The following is a 27,575-nucleotide window of genomic DNA, read 5'->3' on the forward strand; positions in this document are numbered from 1 at the left end:
TTATGAAGGAGATTCATAAAAACCCCGAGATGGGCACAAATTTGTCGTGTCGTGAATTCACTTTTTCAGTCCGGATGAAATTCCCGCGGCGTCGCGGAGCGAGACACACCTCGTTTGGTGTGGTTTTACGGTGGTTCTGAGGGGGGGGGCGAGGGGCCCGGAAAGGACACTAAACTGAAGCGATCGCGCGTGTTGATGATTCAGAGCGACGCGGGAGGAGATGTTCTGTGTCTGTGTTCTCACTCCTTAGCCGAGCGGCACTAAGAACAAACGACTGCCCCGGCGTCTCTGTGGACTCGTGCCGACGCGCCCGAAAACAGCGCTCGCTTGTTTGTGTTCGCAGCGGCGAGGGAGAGCGATGAGTTCCGTCAGGTTCGAAACTCCACATCCGAACATCCTTCAGGAGTTCACCACTAATCACGCTCGCAGAGGCCTTTGATAATCCTCTCATCTCCAGCGCTTGAAAATGCATCAGAGGATTATTTAACAGTGTTAAAAAAAAGGGAAATAAAAGAAATCATAAAAACATCAGCAAACACGCTGTCACTTTAGGCGGCGTCGTACCTTTCCTTCAGCGCGTGAATGGATCTCGTCTGTTGTCGGCGATACTTAGTCAATGACCCGCTCTCCTAATCTGGAATAACAAATTGGCGGAGGCGCTTTATCTCTCTTCCAGATGTTGACAGCGGGATCGTTTGTTTTTGGATGTCAGGATATACGTCCAAGCGAAAACAAAGAGACAGAGACAAAATGCAGCACAGTGTGTGTGTGTGTGTGGGGTAAGAAGATGTGAGAAGATGTGACCACTTGAAATAGTTTTTTTTTTTTTGCAATATTTCCCACTCTTAGACAAATAAAAGCAGCATGTTCTGTATACGACATAAAAACTTTGGCTTTTTTGTTATTATCCACGGGTTCAGTTCACACATACTCACAGGCTTCACTTCCTGTCCCATCACACGACATTCAGATGTGTGCGTTCCCTTTTTCACATATAGAAGTAGCATACTAGCCCTTTATTAGTCATTATTAAGCATGTATTAACACCTTATTCTACCTCTATTACGATAAAATAGAATGAACACGACGTTAACCCTTTTAAGAAATAAAAGGGAGGGGCAACACGCAATACACACACATGAAAATCAGGTATGACGGTTAAAATGAAATATTTTGAGTAATTATTAAGGGATGACAAACTTACACCTGTTACATTAGTAAGTATAGGGCTGGGTACCGAACTTCTCTTCTTCTTTTATGGTACCGACCGAAATGCGGTGTTTCGATACTACCCGGTATCGAAACATGCCTTGTTTTTCGACCTCAAGTTTCGGTACCTACGGAGTTAATCCACTAACATAGTGTCCAATATTTGTAAAATAGTTATCGCCACTGAAGAGATCCTTTCATTAAAATGACTTATCACATGTTTGCAATTGTTCTTTTTGCACTGAAAATAATTGTTTTATTTTTTTTTAATCTAAATAAACTGCATTGAGTGTAAAAATGTAAAAATAAAATACCCATTAAAAATACCAATTTGATTGATACCCAGCCCTTTAAGTAGTAAATCATGCATTTATCATGTATTTTTCTTTCAAATAAATACAAACAAGTCCACTTATTTGATTTAAAGCAGATACTGTCGCTGAGATGACATATCATCTGCCTCTTGCATCTGCTTTGTAAGTTGTGTCACATGTTGCTCAGTGACAAAGTCTCTAGGAACCTAAATGACATCGGTCTAAACCTTAAATGAAAGTAGTCAAATGATACTGAAAGTATAAAGTATGTAACAGGTAAAATAGAAAATAGCGTTTTCAAACATACACAAACTAAAGAGAGTATTTTCTATTTCAGATTAGAAATGAAAGGAAAATAAATGTTGCATCACTGGTAGTTGATACAAATCACGACGTGCTGCTTTGCTTCTGGCACTTTAAACTGTTTGCCGCGACCAATTCCGTCGTTTAATTTAAAGTTGTTGCCCCTGTGCCGATAACTATAACGGTGCAATTGTTCCATAACCGTGTCCTGTTTAGTAAATACAACATACAGTGTTTAGTTTACTCCATAATATGCTGTACAGCATGGGTGTCAAACTGGCGGTCCGTGGGCCACATGCGGCCCTCCAATTGATTACATGTGGCCTGCCCACCACAAATTAAGTTCTTATAATAGTAATAAGACATTGAATCACATTTATTTAAGCTGTTTTAATAAAAGTTATCCTCGTCATTATTTGCTAAATAATAAAATCTATTTATCATAAATAGGTTTTTATTGTGAAGTATACGCTATCAAAACAAGCAAACAACTTTTACTTTGAAATGTCTCATAACATCAGGTATATCTAATATTGCCCACCCCGCTACGGAACACTTTTTTTTCTCTAGACCGGCCCCCTCTTGACCAGACTAGATGCTCATTGGTCCCCAGGTCATTTGCGTTTGACACCCCTGCTGTACAGCAACTTAATAAAAGGTCATCACGCTGCTGACGTCACATAGGTTTTCCTCAGGTGTCTGTGAGTTTTATGAGAGAATATTAACAATTAACAATTAACAACCATACCAAACACGTAACATGTATCCACTGTTGTCTCTCTACAGAAATCAGTATTTTTCCCTCCCCATCAAAGCTAACAATAAAACACAAACTGCTCCATTGTTTGTACTCGCCGTATAAACTGTACGTGTGAAAAATGCCACGACTGAATCCCTGCTCCTGTTTTAATCTCCCACCAATTTAATTTAACAATAGTGTGATGCAATTACAGCCTTTTTTACATTCTAATATAAACAATCCTTCTATTGAAATACCGTGTAACACGGGTCCGTGAACAATGCACTAAAGGCAATTAATCAAAGTGTGCGAGAATTACATTTGATATTTAATCTAATATGAACCCTACCTTAATAATATAAATGATATCTTTCTCTAATTTAATTGGCACTATAGCTTGGCGCATATTGCTAATATAAATCTGGATTTCCATATTTAATGACGCGTGCTTTCCGTGGTGAATTTTACTTAGAAAATGTCGTCTTTAATGAACCCTGAAAAAAAAATCTCTAATAGCCATAATTTCAGAAAATGTAACATCTTTATTTAAAGGGCTCTTCGGCCAATTTATTTTTTTTTTTATTATTATTAGAAGTGCTGCACTCGAAGTAAATGTGTCTATTTGTAAAGGTAGAATGAGCAAATAGATTGTTCTCCATATGGCGGTGTGGAGTGGACCGCAAGAGGAGATACAGCATGTGGGCGCATGTGATGTTACATTAAAGTGGTGCTATGTTGCAAAAGGTTCCTTAACCCGGACAGAAATAACGTGGCACGCAAAATTCTCAAAACTGAATTCAATTGAAAGGAAATACGTGTAATATCAGGATAAAGATATGATTCCCTGCGATAAAGTTCTGCAACTGGTTGAGTGGACAAATGTTCTCTCCTGGGAAACGCGCGCTACGCCGTTACATCTCTTTTCTTTTCCCTGTCTATCAACACTCAACACACACACACACACACACACGTTTAATTAGCTCCTCTAATCGCAGCACTGCAAACTCCAGACTCAAACGCTTGGACACAAGCGCAGGGAGAAGAAAGGACCGACGAGCTCCGCGGAGAAAATGGGAATCCATGTGGATTCCAATTTCCATGTGGAATTGGTAACCAATGATCCATTAAGGCAGCCTTTTCCACGGCAGACAGACAGAGACGCCCAGGATTAGGAGTGCCTGACATTTCAGTTAATTGCACTAACCATGTCAGCTGCAAACCAGGTTAAGGCTTTACCTGTATCCACACCGTGAGCAAAGTCTGTGATCCAGAGTCGGGATAAAACATGGAGGACGACACGCCGCGTTGTCATGAAAGCAAAAAGGTTTATTCATGTTTGAAATTACACAACTACCACAAGGAAGACTTTTCAGTCCAGGGCGTAGTCTGGTTAGAAAGTAACACTAAACATCTTTAATACATTAGAATCACTGCCACACATCGTTTTGTCATGACTTTTCAGTTTCAGAATCACATACAATAGAAAAAGAGAGAAAAGAAGTCTTGGACCCTGTTGAACAGAGCTTGGAATTTACAGTTCTGAATACTGAAACCTCTATGCATTACAGTTTTTATAGTCATTTTTTTTTTTTTTGTCTTTTTCCCCGCATGATTTAGTAACAAGATGAGCAACATTCAAAATGTTTTTAGTTTTTTTTTTTCGTCAGTATTTACAACAGTTTCACTGTTTGGTGTTAATTAATCAACGACGTTCATCACACTGCCCCTCGTCAAAGCCACACCCCAACCCGGACCCTCCCCCCGCGGCATCGATATCGTCATCACTTTTCATTCTTATTAAGTATTTTTTGTCATTTTCTTCAGTCGCAGCGCAGCAACCCCGTTTTATTAAAAGATTAAAATATACATTAGATTACATAGAGGATGGAGAGTTTACAGTGTTACAAGATGTCGTCAAAAAAAAGAAAGAAAAAAGGACGTGGAAACATTAAATACAGGCAAAAGAAAAGCAATGGTGGCGGTATGTGGTATAGAGGTAGTAAGTGAGCACTCTAAGCTACAGAAAAGTTGGAAATTATTGGTTCTTGAATGAATTTGAATGAGGTAACAAAGCCGTGGATTGATGGGTCGGATGTATAATTACTCTTTAGCTATATTATATACAACTTTTCCTGTGTAATGGAAGGGGAGGGGCCATGAAATAATGATCTACTGTGTGTGTGTGTGTGGGGGGGGGCGGATTTGTTGATTTCCATAAGTAGTACAAAAAAATGTTTACATATGTACATACTAAACATCGAATTATAAAATATGGAACGGTTGTCATGGTATAGTCAAGCAATCAATTACACTTCTTTATGTTCCGGATGTTTGAATAGTCATTCTCTCGTGCTAATGTACACGGCTGTAAGGCGAGAATAAATCTCAGAAAGAAACTACAAAGCTGCCATTGAGCTGTCAACGGTAGCATTGTTGCGTCGCCGGACACGATTGCAAACACATTACAGTCAAAGAAACAGCTGCTTTAAATCTATGTCTGCTACGGACAGAACCGGCGGGGGTGGGGTGGGGGGGGCAGCCAATTATCAAAATGGAGAGCGGTAATTAAATCAAGAATCAAACAAATGGGCATTTAAAGTGTCACGTTAAATACACGGGGTGTCATCCGGTGTTTTGAGTCGAGAGCAGATAATTATCCTGAAAGTTTACCGAGCAAACGTCGGAGGGGGCTATTTGTTATCCGCGCGCCGTGATTACGGTCGATTCATCAAGACGGAAAGGAAACGGTGAACAATGAGGAAACGCTCGGCGTCGGTGATGAACAGCGAGAAAAGAAATCTGTTTGTTTTTTTTGTTTGTTTTTCTTCTTCCTTTCTTTTTTTTTTCATCCTGTTGTAGTCGGTTCGAGCCCGGGTTGAAAAGAGTCCATGCCCAGCTTTGAGGAGACGATGCGTCGGTAATGGATCAGTTCGAGGTATCGGAGTGCACACTTCCAGGTCCTTCTGTCGGGGATATCACAGAAGACGGCGTTGTCGCATCTTGCCATCCCCCGTTAGCCTGTGACACAGAGGGCATAGGTCGAGGTTACGATCACAAATCCCTGCGACACGAGCCGCGCACAACTTCACACCAAATATTAAAATGTCGCAAAACAGTGGAGCAATCTTTGCACTACATGCACGCCGAGACTCTTGTCCCGACCAATGGGAGCGCTCCCTAAAATCCAGCGTCTAAGCTTGTCGCTACATATTCTCCCGTCAGTCAGGAAGGGGGAGGGCCCTCGCCGGGGTGAGGTGGGGAGAGCTGAGTGGAAGTGACAGAGCAGGGCCAGTCTTAGCCGGCCTGACTCTGCGCCGCTCCAGGCGTGACCTAGCCTTTACTGGATCCCCGTACGTCACCACTAACAAAGCTAAAGGTTAGTCTATGCTAATATGTCTATAAGGCACGTTGTGGCTGCAAAACAGAACCGTCTGCTGATCTCTCTGCTTTCACGTGTGCCGAAAGCTGCCGTTCTTTCACTGCACGCGCGTGTGGAAGTGAGAAACCTTGTGAGAGGGTGAAAAACGCTTGATCCTGTGAGGAGTTGACACGTCTGAAGAGCTTATAGCTATAACGCGCTGTCAACAGCTCGCGACGTTTGTTTACGTCCAATGTGCTGCTTTAGCTTTCTCTCATATTATATTTAATATTCAGTAGTGATTTAATGCCTTGTTTTTATGCTTAAGACTAAGACTGCATGTATTTCACCCCAACAGGCGTAACAATATAAAGTGAGCAAAATGTAATATTCTCTCTCACACTCGCTCTTAATCTTCCCTCATCAACAAATTAATCTCTACTCTGATAGCTTCAGATTATGCTCCGCTTCACAGAAAGGCACCATATCAAATATCATCAAAGAAGATGGTAAAAGGGCTCCGGGCACAAAATAATCACATTTTATCTTTGTTGAGATAAGGCGACGGGAAGATTCTGTGAAACATCGCAAAACAATTTTTTTTTTTTTTTTTGATTTCAGTCAAACTCAATATTAAAGGGTGTTTATTAAAGTAATAGTGTAATGCTGTGTATTCAGCTTTTATTCATATGGGTTGACAAAGACATTCAGTGTGTGATATTTCACAGTACACACAACACACATGTACAGTTGTTGATTTCACAATTAACCGCGGTATTAAACGCTGCGGTATATTAATCGTAGCGTATTAAAGATGTCCGTTTCTTTTATTACACATTTATTTGTGTCATTGTAATTCATACATGAAATAAACAAACCACAAAACCTCCCAAGTCCAGGTAGAGGTCCTGTATAGAGCTGAAACAATTAATCGATTATTAATTGATTACTAAATTAAATCGATTTTTTTCATGATTCAAACAACATTTCTGATCGTTTAAGCTTCTTAAATGTGAGTATTTTCTTCATTTCTTTGCTCTGGATAACAAAGAAATGATTAAAAGTGAATCAATTTGGGTTGGGGACCAAACGAGACGTTTGAGAACGTCGTCATTTCCAGGTTTAACGTTTTTTTTTTTACGGTTTTCTGATATTTAATTTATTTTATTTAACTTTTTGGTTACTTTGCTTTGTTGCCACATTGTTTTGTTGTGTTGGCATCCAAAGATATGAATAAATGAGACCTATAAGCAGAGTTCATGTGATTTCACTAGAGCTGCAACTAACAATTATTTTCATAATCGATTAAGCTGTGGATTATTTTCCCGATTTGTCAATGAATCGTTTGGTCCATTAAATGTCAGAAAACCTTAAAAAAACGTTCGTCCAACCAGGAAATGAAGATGTTCTCAAATGTCTTGTTTTGTCCACAAACCAAAATAATCATTTCTTTGAAAATACTCACATTTCAGAAGCTTAATCATGAAAAAAAAAAAAGTGAAATCAATAATCGTGATCCATTCTCTGACAATAATCTATAAGCTGTGATTTTAAGGTGCAGCATGTTTAATCATGATTGGAAGCACATTCACAAACCATCTACTCACATTTAAGCCATGTGGACTGTACATTGTGTTTCCCCGGAGAGCATCATTGTATCCTGCCGTCTGACTGATAACATGGCGCAGGGTATCCACCTGACGGGGGACAGACAAGGTGGACAGGCGGGTCAGCGCGGCGTCCTGCGGCAGCCGGGACACATGACTTCAAACATGCTGAGTGACGCGACAGGGTACGGACGTAACGTGGGGAACCACACAGAGACTTTTGAGACACACACGCACACACACGGACCTGGGTTTGCAACACAGCTCATTTTTCTAATGACAAATAACCAGCATGCTCCAGTCTATTCCATTCTCTACTGTGCTTATGGAGTAAGAAACTATACACTAATGCTTGTTTTCTATCCCATTTTATTTTTTTATTTTTTATTTTTTTACCATAAGCATTGATTTTAATTTTAATTTTTTTTTTCTGTCGGCCGTGTTAGCTGCGCCAAACAAAATGGAGGACGTCAACAACAAACAATAACAAGATGAGACAGCAATAAGATTTACAGAAGAGAAAGGGAAGCGGGGTGAGGGTGAGGGGGAGGGCGTGGGAAACACAGTACCAAAAACCCAATACCAACCCAAGAGCTCAAGTCAAAGCCAAATGCATTCACAACATGTTGGAATAGTGACCAGGAAGTTGCTTTGCGGCATGATAGCAGTGGGGTGGGATTATATTTTGGCTGCCAAAATATTCCATCCAAAGCGAAAGAGTCAGCAAACACTGTAGTCAATTAGAGGTTAGCGCTGGCTTCCATCCTACAGGGCAGCGCGTTTGTTTGTTTGTTTGTTTGTTTGTTTGTTTGGGGGTTTAACGTGCTTCAGACTGCACTGTGGATGGCTCAGTACACAGGCAAGACAAGGACAGCGCTCAGGAACTGCCCCTGATTCGTTGATCCTACCTGTGACTGTACATTGGCTCCGACTTGTGCCCCTTGGTAAGAATCCCCATTCAGACTCTGCATGCTCAAGAACATGTCCCCAGAGTTTGGGAGGTTAAAAGAACCTGAAGAACCTGGAAAGGGAAGATGTAAGTAGCTGAATACATGAGAGGAACACACACACACACACGCACGCACACGCACACAAGTGTCTGCATACACAGACCCGACCCAGTCAGACAGATGTACTGAGATGCAAGAAAGACTCCCACACAAAGCGGCGAGGGTGAGGGTGAGGGTGAGGGGAGTCAACCAAAACGGAGGAGGAGGAGGATAATCATATTTTTTCACAAATGCAGCGGACACGGATGAAATGACAATCACACGACACAAAAAAAGGACCACGTCTACGTGGTTGGTAGCTTAAGCTTCCAATTGTTCCACATCGCCTACTACCAGACTGACTTTGGTATGGGGTGATAGGGAGGGAGGGGGGGGGTTCAGGGGGAGTCGGGTATCACATGGTAAAAACGACGAGGACAATAAGAAGCTTATGAAAAGACCAGTACCAGTAAACATGTTGCTTAAAAGAGTGTTTTTGCTCTCTGCGGAATCCAGCTGAAAATCTTCATCTTTCATCTGGAATCCTGGGTGCAAGAGAAAGGGACCACTTCATAAGCTTACCACATCCCAGAAGTAGGTCAAGCTAGACCAAACTCAGCATTACATCACTCATTAAACCAAACTAAACATGCCCTATTAGGCTTCCTTTTTCCTTGTTTTATTTACATTCAATAAACTGCATGTAACGTCATTTGAATCTTACAGTTTCTAAAATGCTTCCCAGCTCTGTCTCTTTATTTAGCAGCATCATTCAGTGGGACTACATTCTATTACAAATGACAGGGAGTTGACAGAAAGTCAGGCATTCTCAGGTACCAGTGTCGATTCTTGTTTTGTTTAGGGTGTGTGTTTCTTTTGTCAGAAATACACATGTTCTCGGTTCACAAGTCAGGGATGCTCTCTTTATGCATGACTCTGCTTGGCATCAGCTGTCTTATAGACAGGAGACACTGTGATCCCCAAGCTGGGAGCAGAGCCTGTCACTCTCGCGTAGTGTGAGCGGTGCATGAGAGAGTGAAGCAGGTTAAGGAGGCTGAGGTAGAGGGCAGATTATGTTTGGGGGTGTTTTTGTTTTATTTTCTATGTGCAGGAGTGCCTACCGGAGTTAGGTGTGGTAGGTGAGTTGGCCTGGCTGTTCTGCACTGCAGCGGCCGCAGCCTGTGCTGCATTTACAGCAGTCTTGGCAGCATACAAGTTGGCTTCTTCCTGAAACTTGCCGATATTTTTCTTGTACCGGATCCTCTTGTTGCCAAACCAGTTGGATACCTGTGTGCGAGAGCAGAGGGGAGGAGGGGATGGGGGAGGAGGGAGGAGCAGAGGAGTCAGACGTCAAACAGCCGCCGCACAGTGCACTGAGCTTTGTGATTGTTCCAAGGTGTCATGTTTGGGTCCATCAAGTACCCAATTCCCAGCCCCCTTGCAGTAATGTCCACCGGGTACACAAGCTAATTAAGCCATAATCAGGAGCCACTTGTGTCTTCTCATGGATGGGAGCGCGACATGCTCTCAGATCTCCTGACAAAGCTAAAACACAAGGGGCTCCTCTTGCTTATACACTACATTTAGTGTATTATATTTGATCCTTACTCTACTATTATTACATACAGTGCATTTGTCACATCAGGGTATAGAATATAAATTCAGCTCACAGTTAGTAAACGGTGTCGGGTGATTGACACTTTATGTAAAATGTACATATACATATTAAAGGCAAACTCATACAATGGTTTAACAATGACAATATGTGCTCTATGTCAGGCCGCAGCACCACTCTCATTTAGCACTAAGCTGTGCAAATAGCGGCGATGCTAAATCAAAACACGTACGGACGCTGGTGCGTTTGCGCTTAGCGTAGCAACAACGACAGCGATGTCGTTATTACGCGCGTGTGCGAAGAAACTCAGGACTTAGGATGCAGTATATCCCTCTCTTATTTATATATATACATATATATATATATGTATATATATATATTTATATATATATATATAAATATATATATGTATATATATATATATATATATATCTTCTTTTTAACTGAAATAATAACATCCATCATTAGTCAGATGCGGGAAACTTGTGTGAGCCTCTGTGTGTGAAGTGAATGCTGGCGCTGCAATAACAGTCGCATAATAATGAGATGATGCTTGTTTTTAATGGTCCTATAAATTAGAGTGTCTTGTCGCCGTGCGGCTACTGCCCCCCCCTCTCAGGCCCCTGCAGCCCCACGGCTGGACCAGCCAAAGAGCAGCTGCCCCTAATGATGCTTTATTTAATTTCCACCCATGTGCTTAAATTTTAATATCCCCAGCAGCCCGCCAATGTTGCGGCGTGAAAACTGACTGGATTTGCAGGACATCAGATCATTTCTATCCTGCACGTCTCTGTGCTCTAAATCTTTAATATCTAGGCAATTAAAATTAATGACCATTCAGGCGAGGCCCACTGTTGGCGGGGTTTTCCTTGACATCAATTGTTTGATGGGTTTACCTAGAGGTTAAACTAACAAGCAAGGTTTAATTGGAAGCAATGAAAGCCCTGGCCATCATCCTTTTTACTTAACCTGCTTATAGTGGATTGTGGAGGCAAACGCGATGCAATACGCTCACTCTTTAAGACAAGCTCACAGAGTGCCCACAGACCCTGTGAAAATCAGCCCGTCCAACGGTTTCATTTGACTTTAGCTTCATGCAAAACACGTCCACGTATGAACACAGCTGCAGCTGCTTGTACCCGAAACACATTCAGTATCTGATTGTAAGAAAAAGACAGTAAAGAAAACAGTGAGATGGATTATTTCAGTGAGACACAAACACGCTATGACTTCATCCCTCTCTTGTCCTTTTCTAATGAAGTGTTGTTATGACTGTGTTCTGCCACTGCATGGTGTTAGAAGCATGGACAGACGCCGCACCGCTCTCCACTCTGTACACACACACATTTCTCTCCTGCCCACTGAACTCTGGCTTTAGCGGCTCTCCGGGTTTACCTAAATATTGAACAAATGCACGGCACTGTGAGGCGCGGAGCGCGACACCAATCTACAGAACTAATTCCCCCTTTTATCTCGTGGCAGGCCATGCATTCAATTGCCTCGTATGTGTGGCGAGAACCAGGTGGTGGGACTGAATTACCTGACATCAGCAGCCTCGAAGGCAGAGATTGTGTAACGACCGTGCACACGCAGAGAGGCTGCAGAGCCGCGGTTAATAATTCAAACTATTTCACCCCATATTTCAGGTCAATACTCCTCCTCCGCGTACAGCAATGCATGATCTGTCTGTGATCGCCACATATGTGAGGTCAGAAGCCTTAAATAACAAATACAAAGGTGGCTGTGATACCATCAATTATACAGGCCGCATAAATAATGAATAGGAAGTCGGGACTTCTCTCAATTCAGCTGAAATATTGAGGCGTGTCGCATCAGAAGAAAAATGCCTGAGAATCTAAGTGATGTAAATGAACGTCTGTAGTGACGTTTGTCTTAAATGCTGCACCGCTCACACTCGGCAGACCCAGATCCACCCATGGCACATGCAACGTGACGGGGGAGAGAGGGAAGGGACATGACAGCGTCCTGTTTTTGGAGAGCCCCACTTCAAATGCCAATATTAATGCTAATAGCTCAGTGTGCTTCAGCGACGCGCGGGTATTAACGAGATTAACCGTGTTTTTGTTGTCCAGTCAAGGTTCTCCTGTATCCTGTAGCATTTCCATTTCAATCAAACACAGGATTTGAAAGTGCAGGAGACGCGGGGACGTTCGTCAGCGCCAAATATTGGCATAGCGTACACAATGGATGGTTTTTGTTTAATGAACTGCTTGTGCAAAGAGTTTGGGGGGTGTTTGGGGAGGAGGGAGTGGAATGATTTGGCCACAGCGAGTGGTTTGTGACTCTGAGAGGGCTTGGGCACGGAGAGGAGGAATAGCTCACGGTGTACTCTGCATCATGACGAGCGTCCGGCTGTGTTATTCACTTAAAATGAGCCTGAGCACTAAGGAATAAGTCAATAAGATCTGTCTGCCGTGGCCCCTGCTTGTGGAGGAGGGCACCACAAATGGGGCCTGGGATGAGTTTGAGTGAATTTTTAAAAGCCCTCTAATTTCTGCACGGACTGATTTGTTCTCATGGGAAATGATACAGTGGCCTGTTTTGCACGGCACTGAGAAAACAGAGTGGCGCTCCGTTTGAGAGGGTCAGTGGCCTCTTCTTCTTCTTTTGTTTTTAATCAACCGCTACAAAGCACAGTGTGCACGCGAGGTGGGCGTGGTGTAAATCAACTCAGCTCAGAGACCACACAATCCGTCAAAGCTCCATAACAAACAAAAACAAATCATAATAATCATGTAAGAAAAAAAAAAAAGTGACACATTTGTACACACATACGGTGAGGACATGGGTTCTCATGTAAAAGATGGATCAATCAATTATTATCCACTTTTTTTTTTTAAGACATTAAAAGTCAAAATTTGAGTGACTGGAGTCTCGGATGACATCAGCATTCACCCAGTCGTGTGAGGGAGGGAGTTTCTGTGCGGTGGCAAAACTGTGAGGCTATTACACACATTAAAACAGAAGAGATACAAAAAAATGAAAAAACAGTGGATCAGGAGAAGTTATGACATACCTGTGATACTGTGATGGTGCTTCCCACCCCCTGAAGGCAAAAAAGAATGGGCTTTTACAGTATCTGACTCTTCATGACTACACTCAATAATACCCCCTCCCCACACAGAACAAAACACTGCAGATTATTGTTAAGATTCACGTTTCTCTGATATTGTGTCTCACGGGGACAAGCACAGAAACAATAGAGCATGAGAAATCTAGATAGTCGTCACATTCACAGCAGGAAAAAAGAGCACAGGCTAATAATACTTTGGTGATGTGGGGGATTTAGGTGTGAGAGCTGTCGCCGTCAGGTTCACCCAACGAGGAGGCTACGTTGCATACAAGTGGGATAGTCGAGTCTAAAATGTAACTGTGATTTAGCAGCAGTCCTGCTAGTCACACACATAAATACCAAGTGTGAGCGGTGTTTAACTGCTTTTCTTAATAAAGTAAAGTCTTTTTTTTTCCCTTCCGAGCTTATGACCTGAGCAACAGAGAGAGAACACATGGATGGGGATGATGGGGGGAGATGATACAGGCCCCTCCTCCCTGTGGCCCTGCTGTGACTGACTGGGACCGGCCGTGACTGAAGCATCATTAGGCAGTCACAATGTCAAGGTTAGCTGAGGACATTGTGTCTTGGCGGTGTGACCCGCGGTAACTAGCCCCTCCCCTAGTGATTACCCACCAGGTACTGTGAGATGAGCGCTACCCACCTGGGAAACGGTGATGCTGCACTTCTTCGCCAGCTCCTCCTTCGCCTCCTCGCTGGGATACGGGTTGCTGAGGTGCGAGTAGAAGTATTCGTTCAAGATTTCCGTCGCCTGCTTGCTGAAGTTTCGCCTTTTCCGCCTGAACGAGGGGAGAAAAACGAGAGAGAGAGAGAGGCAGAGCAGACCTATTAGTGGGACCGGCGTTTACTCGTCCGTTTGGATCGCACAAATTGCACAATCAATCTCACACATAAATGGTGAAAATAATGAGGAATGGGCTCCAAGGGCCCTCAAGAGCAGAGTATAGTGTCCTGCTCCAAGAGTCCTGCCAACCCACACAACACAAGAGCGCACCCCGACCAATAAACTGACACACACACACACACACACACAAACAAACACACAGTCACGCAACACACACAATGTTTAATTTGGTCTGTTGGTCTCCAAGCTCCAGTCCAAGCGTGTAATGTGTGGAGTTTAGCGCGGCGGCTGGGTGGGCGCCGCGATGGAGCGCAAAAGCCCAGTCGGAGTGCATCTCGGTACATTATAGAAATCACGGCACGCACAGTTGAGCATTGTTCCTGAAGTGCCACAGCCCCGGGGATCTCCAGTGGAAACTAGCAAACTCTAACTAGATCTGGGTCCACCCCGGCCTCCCAAGGGCACTACTTATCATGTTGTTGAGCATTTGCTTATTTTTGCCTTGTTTACCGCGTTCTCGCGCAGTGCAGTGGGCAGCAAATGTGCTTCCGCTCGGCTTCTCTGGCCCTCGACTTGTGCCGCACTGTTAGCGATTAGAGTAATCCACAACACCTGCTGGTGACCTCCCCGCCATCCGTTACGCACGACTCGGTGCCCGTTTCATTTGGTCGTAACTGCTCTCAGGTGCGAGGGCCGTGATTGTCTTGAAAGTGGATAAATGTGCGGGAACACGGACGTAATTAAAATCCTGCGTCTGTGCACCGCTCACGCTGTGCGCCGGGCCAGAGAAGTGGGCACAAACTTCAAAAATCACCTTATTTATGGGTCACACGGAAGCAATAGACACACATGCAGAGTATATATACTGTATACTGTGCACACACAATCCACTCACCTGGCATCAAGGAATCTGGAGCGCAGGATCATGACAGCCTCACAGGTGCTCTGTTTCAGCTGCATCTGGATGGAGCTGAACTTGCGGTGGATGATTCCCACCATGCGCTCAATCTCTTTAGGCGAGATGGGCCGCGTGCGAGACTGTTCCCTCAGCAGGTTCATCACATGTGTGGTGAATTCGTTGCACGCCTGACAAAAAAGGGAGACACAACAAAACGTGGGGTTTCTGTGAATATCCAAAGTCAGAGCGGTGCGATTTCTTTTCCCTCTTCGATGGTCCGCCACAATTTTCATAAAGGGAGATGAGTTCATTACGCAGAAGCTCTTTGTGTTAAAAGCTTGGACGGAGTGCACTGTTTACATATTGCTTTGATGCCATAATAGGCGAAGAAGTCAATCGTTGCATATGCTGTAAATGCAGATTTGCAATTTGGCCCGGCCCTAATGCAGAGTGAATTCAAACGGCTTTTTTTTGTTAAACCAGTGGTTCATACATGATTAATTAGAATAACTCATTTACGTAGTGCACACTTTAGCTCATTACTCTGAGTAAAATTCGTTAAGTATTTACATTTAGATAATTAAAACCTGGAAACACCCTTAAGAAAGATGCATTTACTCCAGGCGGAGTGCTCGTGCCCCCACGTTCCCCCGCGTTCCCACCTCCTCTCTGAGAGAGCGCCGAGTAAATTAGTCTAATTTACCTCGCTGGCTTGCTGAGGCATCACAGTTACACCTTCTATTTTCACCCATAATGCCTCAGTGTTTAATGGCAGGCTTAAAGTGCGAGGTGAAGGGGACGATCATACTTTGGTTTAACGCGGATGATGAAGGCGATGTGATGCAACATGAACTATCATGTGTAACTCATTAGATTCATGATATTATGTGAAAGCATGCAGCACTTTTCTAAAGGTCAGAGGTCATGTGTTGTTGTTCCCTGTCTTCATAGTAGAAAGGTGCATGCCAGAGGTGGGTCGTCAAATACTTGAGTAACTTTTTGGATAAATTGTAGTTTTATTGCAACATACTTTTTGAAGAAAGAATGGTACTACTAAGTGACGGTCGTTCCTATTTTTTTAATATATATATCTTTTTTTTATTACATGCATTCCCTGTTGGCTGTGGCCGACAAAAATCTTACCAATCAAATGCAGCCAGTTGAGTCACATGACAAGTGTTGTAACTGTACTTTTACTTCTACTTGAGTAATTATTATCTTAAAGTAACTGTACTTTTACTTCTACTTGAGTAATTATTATCTTAAAGTAACCATACTTTTACTTCTACTTGAGTAATTATTATCTTAAAGTAACTGTACTTTTACTTCTACTGGAGTAATTCTCATCTTAAAGTAACCGTACTTTTACTTCTACTTGACTAATTTTTATCTTAAAGTAACTGTACTTTTACTTCTACTTGAGTAATTCTCATCTTAAAGTAACTGTACTTTTACTTCTACTTGAGTAATTCTCATCTTAAAGTAACTGTACTTTTACTTCTACTTGAGTAATTCTCATCTTAAAGTAACTGTACTTTTACTTCTACGGTGTTCAGTACCTGTTCATATTTCTCCAGCTCCGTGTGGTAGATCTGCCTGATCTGGGTGAGTTTGGCTCTGTAGTCGGAATGTTCGATGGAGTTGTCGGCTGCCCCGCCCGAGGCGGCGGCGGCAGCGGCGGCTGCGGCCGATCCGCCCCCTTTCTCCGGTCCCGCCACGCCCTCCGCCAACAGCATGTTATCTAAGCGCATGAGCTGGGGATCTGGCGGGTCCTCCTCCTGGGCGCCGCGGATGCTGAGACCTGCAGGGGGAGACAAACGGGGGACACGAGGTCTCATTTTCTGTTTCCTGTGCGGGTATGAACCGGGTGCTCTCTGTGTGTGTGTGTGTGTGTGTGTGTGTGTGTGTGTGTGCTCCCCGTGTCTACGCCTGTTCTCTTTTATTTATTTACACACTGCGCCGCACAGTGTGTGTGTGTGTGTGTGTACAGGAAGGCTGACATGACAGCAACATCCATAAACTGACAAATGCTCAATGGTGAAGTGGCACTTGTACTCTGTGAAAGGATGCTAAACAGAAAACTATACCTCTAGTGTCTCCGCCTCTGACACTGTGTGAAACCCAGAGAGTAACTGTGTGTGTTGTGTTATTTTGCAGTATTCTAAGAAGTAATAAACCTGCGCTGGTGGAATAAAAAATCTACATACAGCAAACTGAGCGCGGAGTCAATTTTATGTAAAGTGCTCATTTGTGAATCCTGATTTTTCCTTTTTGCCTCAGATCCTGCGGTTTGTGTATTATTTTTTTTTGGTCTTGCCAGTCTGTCAACAAGTCGTAATCACCCAGCAGATAGCCCATGTGCACACCTGGATGCTATTGGCAATGCAACCACAGAGTCTAGATTCACAGAGAATAAACAAAGGAGTGGGGACCCACTGCAGGTCGAATTACACACACACACAAAAACAAGCTGAAGCCATTCCAGTCAACAGCAATAAGTGGATAAAAATGTAGCTCAATAGGCAGTAAATACTGAGTGGCCACTCCAACGTTATGATTACCAGAGTTGTTTCAATTCAATAATCCCTCCTGCAATTCGGGCTTTTTCAACAGCTCATTACAGCTTCATTAAGATATGGCTCGCCTCTGGATTCTAAATAAGAAGATTAGTGGCTCTATTGTGCCAGCCAGTGGGCATGCAATCAGAAAAAAAAAAAAAGCCTTTCCACCATGTTGTGACCGACTGACCCTGCACACCATCCGCGCGAGTAAATCGTGAAAACATTCCCACAAACACTACAGTCCTGAATGAAAAAAAAAAAGAAAGAGAGAAATTAGCAGGCCCGTCATCTTGCAGCCACTCCTCTGACGCTTTCATCTCTGTCGGCGTTTTGTTCCTTCGACCGCGCTGCCGCTGAAAAACAAATTTGGCTCTATTTATGGATCGGGCCTGGCTCTGAGTCTTTTAGGTGTAATGGTGTGAGAGGAGTGGATGAATGTGGCTATTTGTGCTGGAGACATTGAGATGCCGGACGAGGCTCCATCAGGCCCGCGCGGCCAAGCCATCCATGTGGACAATATGCTGCTGCTCCACTAACCCTCACCCACATCACACTGCATCTGCACAACTCCACCCAAAGCGCTCGTTCTGGACAAGCGCGACTCTTTCAATTCCAGCTCTGTGCGGCGAGGAATAAAAAAAATGGCTGACCGGACGCCGGGCCACATATCTCATAGCCGCCGGTTCATATTTCCCCTAATTCCGTATTTACTCCCACTCTCTGATTCAACACCAGCTCAGCAGGCTGCCCTTTTCCTTTGTGCTGTGGGTGGTGGTAAGTAGGTAGGCACGTTTTTCATGTCAGGTGTATTAAATATAACTCTGGGAACGCGGCGTACATTTCCACACCAAACCCAGTTGTCACTTTCACTCCACTCACTCTCCGTCCGGGGGGAAACGCTGCTGAGGGAATTTACAGGGCTTTTCAGCTAAATGGGCATAAATCACCGGTTTGGTTCAAACTAAATAATCACAGGCCATAAAGAGCTACTTGTCTCTTACCATATATTACCCTCAAAGTTCCCGTGCGCAATAACGCGGCCACTCGCGGCAAAGGAAAAACAGGCCGAGACGTTAGGAAGTGACATGTAATCCTGTTAGTGCGCCGACGCGGCGAGTGGCCGTGACATTTTTATCATACGTGTCCATTTCTGTTTGGGAAATCAGCGGGATAAAAATGATTACTGCGCTGCCCCCCGAGAAGCAGACAGCCCCGCGGGGGGTCCACCGGGGTGTATTTGTGCCACAGCTGTTCCGGCGGGTCATTTATAACACACACACACACACACACACACACAGAAATTTACAGAAAAAAAAAAAACACAGGTGTCTCTCTTTGTCGTCGCACAACTTCCGCGGCGAGATAACATCTTTAATTTGCCGCGCGCTTGACAAATCGGTGTAGTAACCCGCACTGCTCGGCCCCGCTCGGATCCCGCTTTTGTCTGATGACACGGGTATCAGAACAGGTTCCGGGTACCCGGGTCTAGCGCTAATCCACCTCCTCCGCAGTCAAGGTGGGATTAATCTCGTTGTGTCACCTTGATAAAGCCTTGCGCGCAGCGGGAACGCGGAGAGTGAAGAAAAAAATCTATATGCACGCTCGAGTTATTTCATAGAACTCGGATGACGCCGGCTCACTTAATTACCAGAGTACATTTAATGATGTAAAAAGGGAAAAAAAGAAAAAAGAAAAATCTGAAATTGAGGTAATAATGTAACATGTCCTTAATCAGCCTCATTTGTCATTTAACAATACAGGTGGAGTAGCCGGGGAAAAAGCACTTGCCTATATGATTGTTCCTCATTTCTCCTCTGTGGCTGAGACAAAGGAGACATTGTGATTAATCCGTCCCTATCAGTCTGGGGTGGTTCTCCTTCTCATTTTTTACTGGTTTCACCGCCTCTATCAGATCTGAGGAAGTAACAAATTTGACAGATAAAGACAATGCAGCCCCTTTCCTCTCGTCTACTCTCCCCTGTTCTCTGTTTATAATCATTTCCGGATCAGAGCCGTTGTCTCGTACATCATTCCCTGCTTGACGCCTTGACAGTGATCTGAGCTCGCTGCCTCTGCTCACACTCCTTTCCTCCCACCTTGTGTGTGTGTGTGTGTGTCCCCCCCTCCCCTCCATGTGCCCTCTTTTATTCCGTGGGCTTAGCTGACCTTTGGCCCTCTTGCTTGTTTACTCTCATCACTGAAGTGTGAGCAGGAGAGCCATAAAGGCAGAGTCCCGCTGGGTTAATGCAGCCCGCAGAAGAGGGAAGTGGTTGCTCGGGGGCTTCCTCGCCTCATTCTGCTGCACCGGCTGCATCGTCAGATGCCAAGAAACGCGCGAGGAAAGCAGCGAATCCAAAGGGATTCTCTTTCTTTTCCACAGTGAAATATTCTGTTTATGTCTCTGATGTGATGCAGCGACATAAACGCGGAGACTCCAGAACATCCCCGTCCGCGGCGAGCAACCCAGCTCCGGCCACGTATCGACACTCTGTTCATCTAATTGCATTGATCCGCAAAGGTCTCCCAAAGCTAACCAATCGAAAACAGAATTTATTTTCTGTCAATATTTGCAAAGGTCATCTCTCTGGAAGTGGACGGTGGGAGCGGGGAGGAGGGAAGGACCGTGGCATCTAGCCTGTTACTGAGGCTCATCCAAGGTGAGCTTTAACTCGGGCTTGGCACTCATGATCCAAGGCCTCTAATCCACCGTGTTATTAAAACCCGCTGCCAAAGCGACACACTGGAGACCACAGAGGGCTTAAAGTATCCGTTTCACAAAGAGGCCAGTGTCACTGCCGCCCGTGTTCCACTTCTCCCTTTGACTTCATATCGTCTTTGTCGTGGCGCCTGGATCGGCGACTTTTGGGCTCCAGAAGCGCGGCGCTGGATCAAGTTACCGCTGAAAAATCTTTTGTTCTGACAACTGAAACATAAGGAGATCCTCTTTCATCGACGTTCTTAAAGGCTTTGGCCTACATCCACATGGCACAAAGAATCTGAGCGAGTGCCTGCGGCGCTCTTGCTAGCATGTACAGTAATTAACATGCCATTAACACATTAATACACATTAACTATTCCCAATGTTAATGGCGGAGTAATTATCATACCTGATACCGCACTGTGGGGAAGCCGGAGCTCATTTGACACTTTTCACTTTCTTTGTTGAGGAAAGAATCATTTTGGGGGGAAGATGGGTCGGTGACGTAGAACAAATAGTAGCATAGCACAGCGCGGCACCAAGGCTTGGATTTAAAGGCGAAGTTGAAAATACTGGAGGGGACTGAGAGAGTGTGGTGATTAAATGCAGAGTAAAAGGAGGCCGGGAAGGGCCCTAAACCGGGGGAATCCCTGTCTGTGAATGATGATGTATTTCCTCCCAGTGTGGTGAGTGATAAGCTAATCAGCCACACTGACAGTGAAGTGTTACAGCCCCCCAGTGCTGGGTCAAGACTTCTCCCATCATACACCAGCAGCGCACGCTAAACAGACAGCGCGTGGAGGCGGCGGCGCGGGGTAGTGACAAAAAGTGGCTCCGGTCCGAAAAGAAGATTTCTGTCACTTCAGGTAGCCTTTGTCCCTTGATGATGATGGTGATGATGATGCACTGCCACCCCACCATCCCCCCCCACAAAAAAAAGAGGAGGCTGTGACAGCGGGGGGTGAGCGGTGCAGGGGGCGGCGGCGGCGGTGGTGGTGGTGGTGGGGGGGGCTACTTGCCACTCTCGACCCACGACTCCCGAGACATTCGGGGCGCGGGGGTGGGGGAAGAGGGTGGGAAAAGACAAGTCAAACAAACATCTTGAAGACATTTTGCCAAGCACACCAAAATTAATCACTGTCCCACAGTGGCACTGACATTTGTGGGAAGTGACACGCAACATGACAGACTAGAGGGAGCGGATGAAAGGAGTGCGAGGGAGGGTGGGAGGGCCCGGGTAAACAAGAGCCACTGTCACTTGCTGTGTGTGTCTGTTTGTGTGTGTGTGAGTGTGCGCCCGCGTTGTTTCCTGCCCCGCTAAGACTCCGCGTGGGCAAACAGCCAAGTGGCGTAGTGATGGCCGACCGGGGGCCCGGTGGTGGCGGCGGCGGCCGCACGCAGAGGTCGGGGGAGAGCGGCCAAAAACGAGTGGACGAGACTTCCAGTGCAGACTGAACCCTGCAGGACACATAGGGCTCCAACATAGGGGTCACATGGTCACAGAGTGTGTCGCCATGTGACGTTAGAACCGTCCAAGATCACATTACATTGTGCTGTCGGTGGACTCCGTGTTACAGTGAGACAGTTATTGCATCTTGTGTTTCAATATTTCATTTCAACCCTCCCTATATTGTGTTAGCATGTTTTTGCTTCTTTCTTCCCCTTAGTTTCATTTTATATTTCACGTATTAATGGTCTTTAGCTGCTAGCCTCAATTTGCTGCAAAGGTAGGCCTGATTTGTTATTCAGACCTCAAGCAAATAATGCAAATGTGGCACTGAAAGCCACTTATGAAATACCCAAAGGCAACTAATCACTCCTCCTCTCGTTCCAGCCTTTCTGCAGCCTCCTAATTAGAAGATGGAGATTGCATGAAAACCAGGTCACACAGCAGGTCTCGTACACACCGATAACCGGGCATACACACAAGGCGACCCTCCATCCAGACACCAAGCCAAGCGTGCATTATTTTAAAGGCTAGAGGTGGAAAAAGAATAATGCTATTCACATTATTAATCCCGTATATTTCACAATGTGTGCGTCTTAAAGAAAGGGCTCAGGCTCGAAGCGTTGTGTGTGTGTGTGTGTGTGTATTTGTCTGTGTGAGTGCTTGTAAATGTGCGCGCGTGTGTGTCTGCATGTGAAGGCTACATGCGCGCATAAACAAAGAAACGGCATTGGTAGCATACAGCCAGCCATGATCCACTGCCAGAGAGATTATTCTTTGCAGTGGCATTTCTACAACAGAGTTGACAGTCCATCATTTAGATTTCGCAGTGTATCCAAGAAAAGCCTGCATCGCCTGAAGCAGAAGGAGCTGCTCTTTCCTTCAGTGTCTTTTAGAGAAGAGAATCCAGCTCCAAATTGTAAAGCCAGGGATCCTCTGCGACGACAAACAAAATGAGGCCGCGCGTGACACTCCGATTCCAACCCCTTTTTTTTTTGCGTGGCGAGGATTGATAAAGCTCAGGGAAAACGCATCCACCCCGGGTGTCGAGAGAAAGCAATCGGAGCCTGATGTTGCAGGTTATACTGCTGGGGTCTGCAGAGTGCAGTGCAACGAGTCGCCGGGCAGATCAGGTCCATGCCAAACAACAGCTTGTGACAGAAACAGGCCAAAGAGGATGTTGAGACATGCAGAGACTTAACAGGCAGCCGGACCGGCCGGCCAGCCGTCCACTCTTCTTCAGCTCTCTTTTATCCTCTGCACATCAATTCCGATCCATCACGGGCTTCTTTTAAAGAGCACGGCAGAAATTCACGTTACATAAAAGAAAAGAAAGCAGCAAAATAACGTGAATGATTACCTGCTGAATAGTTTTATTATATACCCACAGGTCATAGTCCACCCTGCGAACAAGGTAGCACAAAAAAGGTTATTCGGCGCTAATTATTCCCAGCATGTACTTTACACACCATTTAATGAGTCAGAGTGGAGGCGTGGCCATCGGCTGCGACTCGCTCGCCCAGTTATCCAAGATAAACCGAGCAATCTACCTCACGTCACCCCTGTCATGTGCGCCGAGTCCCCCTCCGCATCCAATTCCCTGCCCGGGCTTCACTGGAGCATAGACAAGGCGCCGCCGAAGCAACACAACGCCGCTCCCGTAGTGTCTCCGCACACCAGTGAGGGAAGAGATGGAGGGGTGCAGTGGAGGAGCTGGGGGCTCGCGCTCATAATTACAATAATTAACAGTTGCAGATTTAATTGGAAGGGAAGGCATTAACGGGAGGAACATTGTGGCGACGCGTGCAGAGGGAACCTTTGTCTTCGGTGCCTTGGCAGCGGTTGGCAAACGCTGACATAACACAACGCACCACAACCAGGCAGAGGGTTCAGGCGGCGGGGCTTGTCAGGACTCAAGACTGGAGGCAGATAATTAGGTGCCAGGTTAATGAGAGCGCACACTCTTGATGGCATTTGGTTACTGTATGTGGGCAATTAATGGCTTTGTTTTTGTGGGTTTTTTTTTATTGCCCACTTGAGTGGAAAACACTATGCATTATTCACCTCAGGCCCGCTCGTGGTGTTGGATGGAGTCTGGCTCAATAACCTGTTTAGTGAACGCTTGATGCTATGGAGTTAGCAAAATGTTCGCTCATGGCTATTTGTGGTTTTGGGAGTGCTCTGGTCACTTCCACCGGCTCGGCACGGCATGGTACCTAGCACACTTTTGGAACCATGCCTGAGCGGGTACTAAAAATAGTACTTGCTACCAGGTACTATGCTAGTGGCAACGCTACTAGCATACTAGTGAGGGTTAAGACCGCGAGTATAGCTGGTAGAAATGCGCCATAACTTAGTTGCAGGTCATGTGTGGGATAATATTATCGCGACGTACTCACTTTAGAACAAAGAAACCGACCCGTGGGGCCGTATTTGCTCGGTTAATTCACCATGTCACGTGTTTATAATGTATTTGCGAAACTCCACGCCGCGCAGAAAAGCCGCGCTTTCACCCCGAGAGGATTTATCGGCGATGAATCCACTGAGAGGTCTTTAGACGTCCCCGTCTTCGGCCCGACCGCTCGGCGTCTCTGCCTGTTTCGGAGTCGGTTGTTCTCCTCGCCTGTGGTGGCCAATTAGAGTGCAAAAAGATAAATGGGCGCCCGCAACTTTGATGTCCGTCTTTTTAATAAGCTTTGGTTAAGACGACGTCTGTGTGAAAGAGTTCAATATCTTCACAGTGGGAGAGAAAAGAGGTTTATTCTAAAATGAAATATCATGTAAATACTGCGGGAGGTTTTAGGCCGGGTGGGGGGATCACGGTGTCGACTGTGACTCTGGTGTTGGCATTCATTATCTCCCACTGCAGTCGGGGCAGATTAGTCAACCAAAGATTGTTTGTTAGAGCCCTGTGAAATCTCCTCGCTTCACACGACTAAATCAACAGAACTCACGTGTATAGAATATAATAAATAGCATGCAGATGTCTTTTATTCCGCGCTTGTCTGAAATGCAGTGTAACAATATCTGAAAGTGTGGGGTAAAAGTGTGGCGCATGATTGCACAAGAGAAGGAGAGCATATATCTAACGTGGCCCGCGGACGTGCTCCTTTATACGCGCGTGTAACTCAGTCAGGAATAATGTAAATGTCTGGAGAGTCTTAAGAGCGAGCAGGCCTGTGTAAAAGCGCCCTGTTTCAGGCTAGTAAAACAAGTCAATAAATACAGCAGAGGGAAGCCGCTGCTGTCTGCGCCACTCTCCTGAATGAAAACAGAGGGTGAACTGCTTATTTTCTGCCCGGCACCGGCGTTATGGGCGCTCATACGTCCTGACTATCGCTCGTCACGGGCTATATCTGTCAACATTACACTCGAGTGCATTTTAGATGTAAAACAAGTGTTTCCTGGGAGGAGGATTTATGACCCGGTGCGGTCAGCAGCGGAGAGAGCCAGCTAACTCCTCCTCTTCCTCTGCCTCGGTTCGGTTTCTACGGGAGCTCGAAATGGGAAACCGATGACATCGGCCGGCACAAAATGGAAACACCATTAAGTAGGCAAACACTCTGCTTCTGCTTTTTTTTTTTTGTCATACTTGTGTCAACACTCTGGGAAAAGCAAATATTCTGCCCTCACTGCACTTTAATCCATGTGGCGCAGTCACAGATGTTCCACCGGGGCGGGAAAGTAGTCCGACTTTGCTCTGTGCGACACAATGAACGCACAAAAGGTCACACACCGTATCACATCAGGGCCGGTGTCAATCCTTTATTAAATTACCCCGCTATCTCATTCTCTGTCACTGCGCTGATATGTGGTGGTGGTGGTGGTGGGGCGGGGGTTATCTTTTCAGGGGATTATGCATGAAAGATTAAAAGCGTGTATATCTAACACCTCAGCACAACAACAACAACAAAAAAGCAATAGCTCCGACGTGTGTGGGGAGGAAAGCGGGCCTCCAGCAGCCAGAACCGGACAGGGTTTATTCTCCTCAGACAATACAAGCAGCGACTGCACAGAATGTTCCAAATACTGTGGTAAGCAACACAAATGAAATGTATTAAACATGTGGATTTCATAAATCTCCTTCTCCTCAGCGCCGGGTCAGAGGTACGTTCACTGTAGAGCTCGGCATTGTTACTCAGAGCTGCGGAGGTCAGCACAAAAACGGCAAAACGCTTCACTTACCCGCGTCTACTTTGGCAGGAGGAATATTATAGATGGACTCGGACTAAGATATGCGATGAATCGTCCCGGTCGCTTCTCCACAGTGTAGAAAAAGCCATTTGGATCCAAGCACAGCACTGTTAAACACCCAACTGGGATCCCTTTAACCTTGAGTAGCGCAGCAAAGGTAGAGGCAGCCCGGGGCTGCGGTGGGGACCGGCCACCACAACTCCCAGTGCCATGCTGCTCCACAGTGGGGGCCCCAACATGGCCAGATTGCCAGGAGAAAAAAAAAAAAAAGCAGTTCATTTGCTGCAACATCCATTTAAGGCAGCCCCCCCTCCACCACCACCCCCCACATTATCTGCCGTTTGTTTTGTTTTTCCAAACCTCGGCGAGGGGAGAGTGCACCGGCGTGCACCTCGGAGCATCTGTCGGCAGCTTGTCCATTAGACACACCCACTAATTATTTAGCCGGCGTGATGGATAATCTGCGATCGTTAAAGAGCGAGCGAAGGAAAACGTCCTCGTCCCCCAGGCCGACGCGTGCACGTGTTTCATCTACTTTACAATCGTAAACAAAGCAGAATATGATATGAATGGGATTCTGCAACAGCGGAGCAAAGACGGAAGATCGCCAATAACGGCGCCCGCGACCCGCGCGTCACTTCAATCATGTTTGTGACAACTCACTATGACTTCATCATTTCATAAAGACGGATTAAAAACTTGTCACATTAAGTATTTAACAGGGGCTGCAGGCGGCGGTGGGGTTTTAAAGGAATAACACAGATTGGAGATGAAATAAAGGAACCTGTATGCATATTTTATGCCATAGGGAATTAATGCATATATTTTCCTTTAGGCCACCTACTTTGTAATAAAGAGTAGTGATTGTATAGATGTGGTAACGCGGCGCACTGGAAATGATATGAAAGAGAAATTGGTTTTTACATAATGATGTCAAAAGGAATACGGCTGTGCATGGTCATGTGGAATAAAGATAAGATTCTCTTTCTCCGTGAGTGAATATTTGGCTAATGGTTTCTTCATTTTCCTAAAGAATAAAGAAGTCAGCTTTGTACGAGCCATGAATGAGCTCTCTGTTGAATGAAGTGAACAGTTATCTTTCAATAGCCGGAGAGATGTGTTGGAGAGAAAGGGAAGAAGACGAAGAAGACGAAGAAGAAGAAAAAGCCCGTCATGTGTGGAGCAGACTCCTCCAAGAGGCTTTGTCATCTGTTGAAATAAAGAGAAAGTGACAAGTGACAGTAACCGCGTTCACGTTGTCGACGCGGGAGGGAAGACGGAGGAACAAAGCGGTGAAAATGTGACGCGAGCGAGGGTTAAATCTCGAGCAGACGCGGGGCTGCGTTTCATAAAGTCGCCATCGATTTGGAGTAAACAATGACTGATCAATACGCACATAAAAGACTCGCCCTAACAAAGACCTGCATGTAGATTTCATATATCATATCTCACTGTCCGTACACCTGCGTCATTGTCACAGAGCTTTTCCCGGCTCAGCCTCCGCCATCTGCAGGCGGAGACGCACACACACACACACACACACGCAGCTTTGGATCTGCCATAATGATGCATGACTAAGTACAGTTAAAGTGTTGCAGTCTGTTGGGCGAAGAGCAGTCAAGCACTTTGCTGTAGTGTCACTACGGATAAAGCGTGCGGCGGAAGGTTGAAGACGGATAAAAGGCAGTGACAGGCCTTGTGATGT

The 27,575-nt window shown here is 45.3% G+C and overlaps 1 protein-coding gene across 9 annotated transcripts in view; it reads right to left on the minus strand.

Moving 5' to 3' along the window:
* Positions 1 to 3,870: 3,870 nt before the first annotated feature.
* Positions 3,871 to 27,575, minus strand: part of pbx3b (pre-B-cell leukemia homeobox 3b) — a 51,803-nt gene continuing 28,098 nt past the window's right edge. For 2 of the 9 annotated variants that reach the window (XM_044025798.1, XM_044025797.1), the window contains exons 3-11: positions 16,530 to 16,771; positions 14,968 to 15,158; positions 13,872 to 14,007; positions 13,172 to 13,201; positions 9,641 to 9,806; positions 8,987 to 9,064; positions 8,439 to 8,551; positions 7,531 to 7,620; positions 3,871 to 5,583 (exon numbers count right to left, since the gene is read on the minus strand). In XM_044025798.1, coding sequence (XP_043881733.1) covers positions 5,491 to 5,583; positions 7,531 to 7,620; positions 8,439 to 8,551; positions 8,987 to 9,064; positions 9,641 to 9,806; positions 13,172 to 13,201; positions 13,872 to 14,007; positions 14,968 to 15,158; positions 16,530 to 16,771 — 1,139 coding nt within the window. In that variant the 3' untranslated portion in view covers positions 3,871 to 5,490. The remainder of the gene's footprint in view (positions 5,584 to 7,530; positions 7,621 to 8,438; positions 8,552 to 8,986; positions 9,065 to 9,640; positions 9,807 to 13,171; positions 13,202 to 13,871; positions 14,008 to 14,967; positions 15,159 to 16,529; positions 16,772 to 27,575) is intronic. The other 7 variants (XM_044025799.1, XM_044025800.1, XM_044025802.1 and 4 more) reach the window with 5 other exon arrangements.

This window comes from Solea senegalensis, linkage group LG5, assembly GCF_019176455.1.
Source record: "Solea senegalensis isolate Sse05_10M linkage group LG5, IFAPA_SoseM_1, whole genome shotgun sequence".
In the NCBI taxonomy this organism is placed as follows: domain Eukaryota; kingdom Metazoa; phylum Chordata; class Actinopteri; order Pleuronectiformes; family Soleidae; genus Solea; species Solea senegalensis.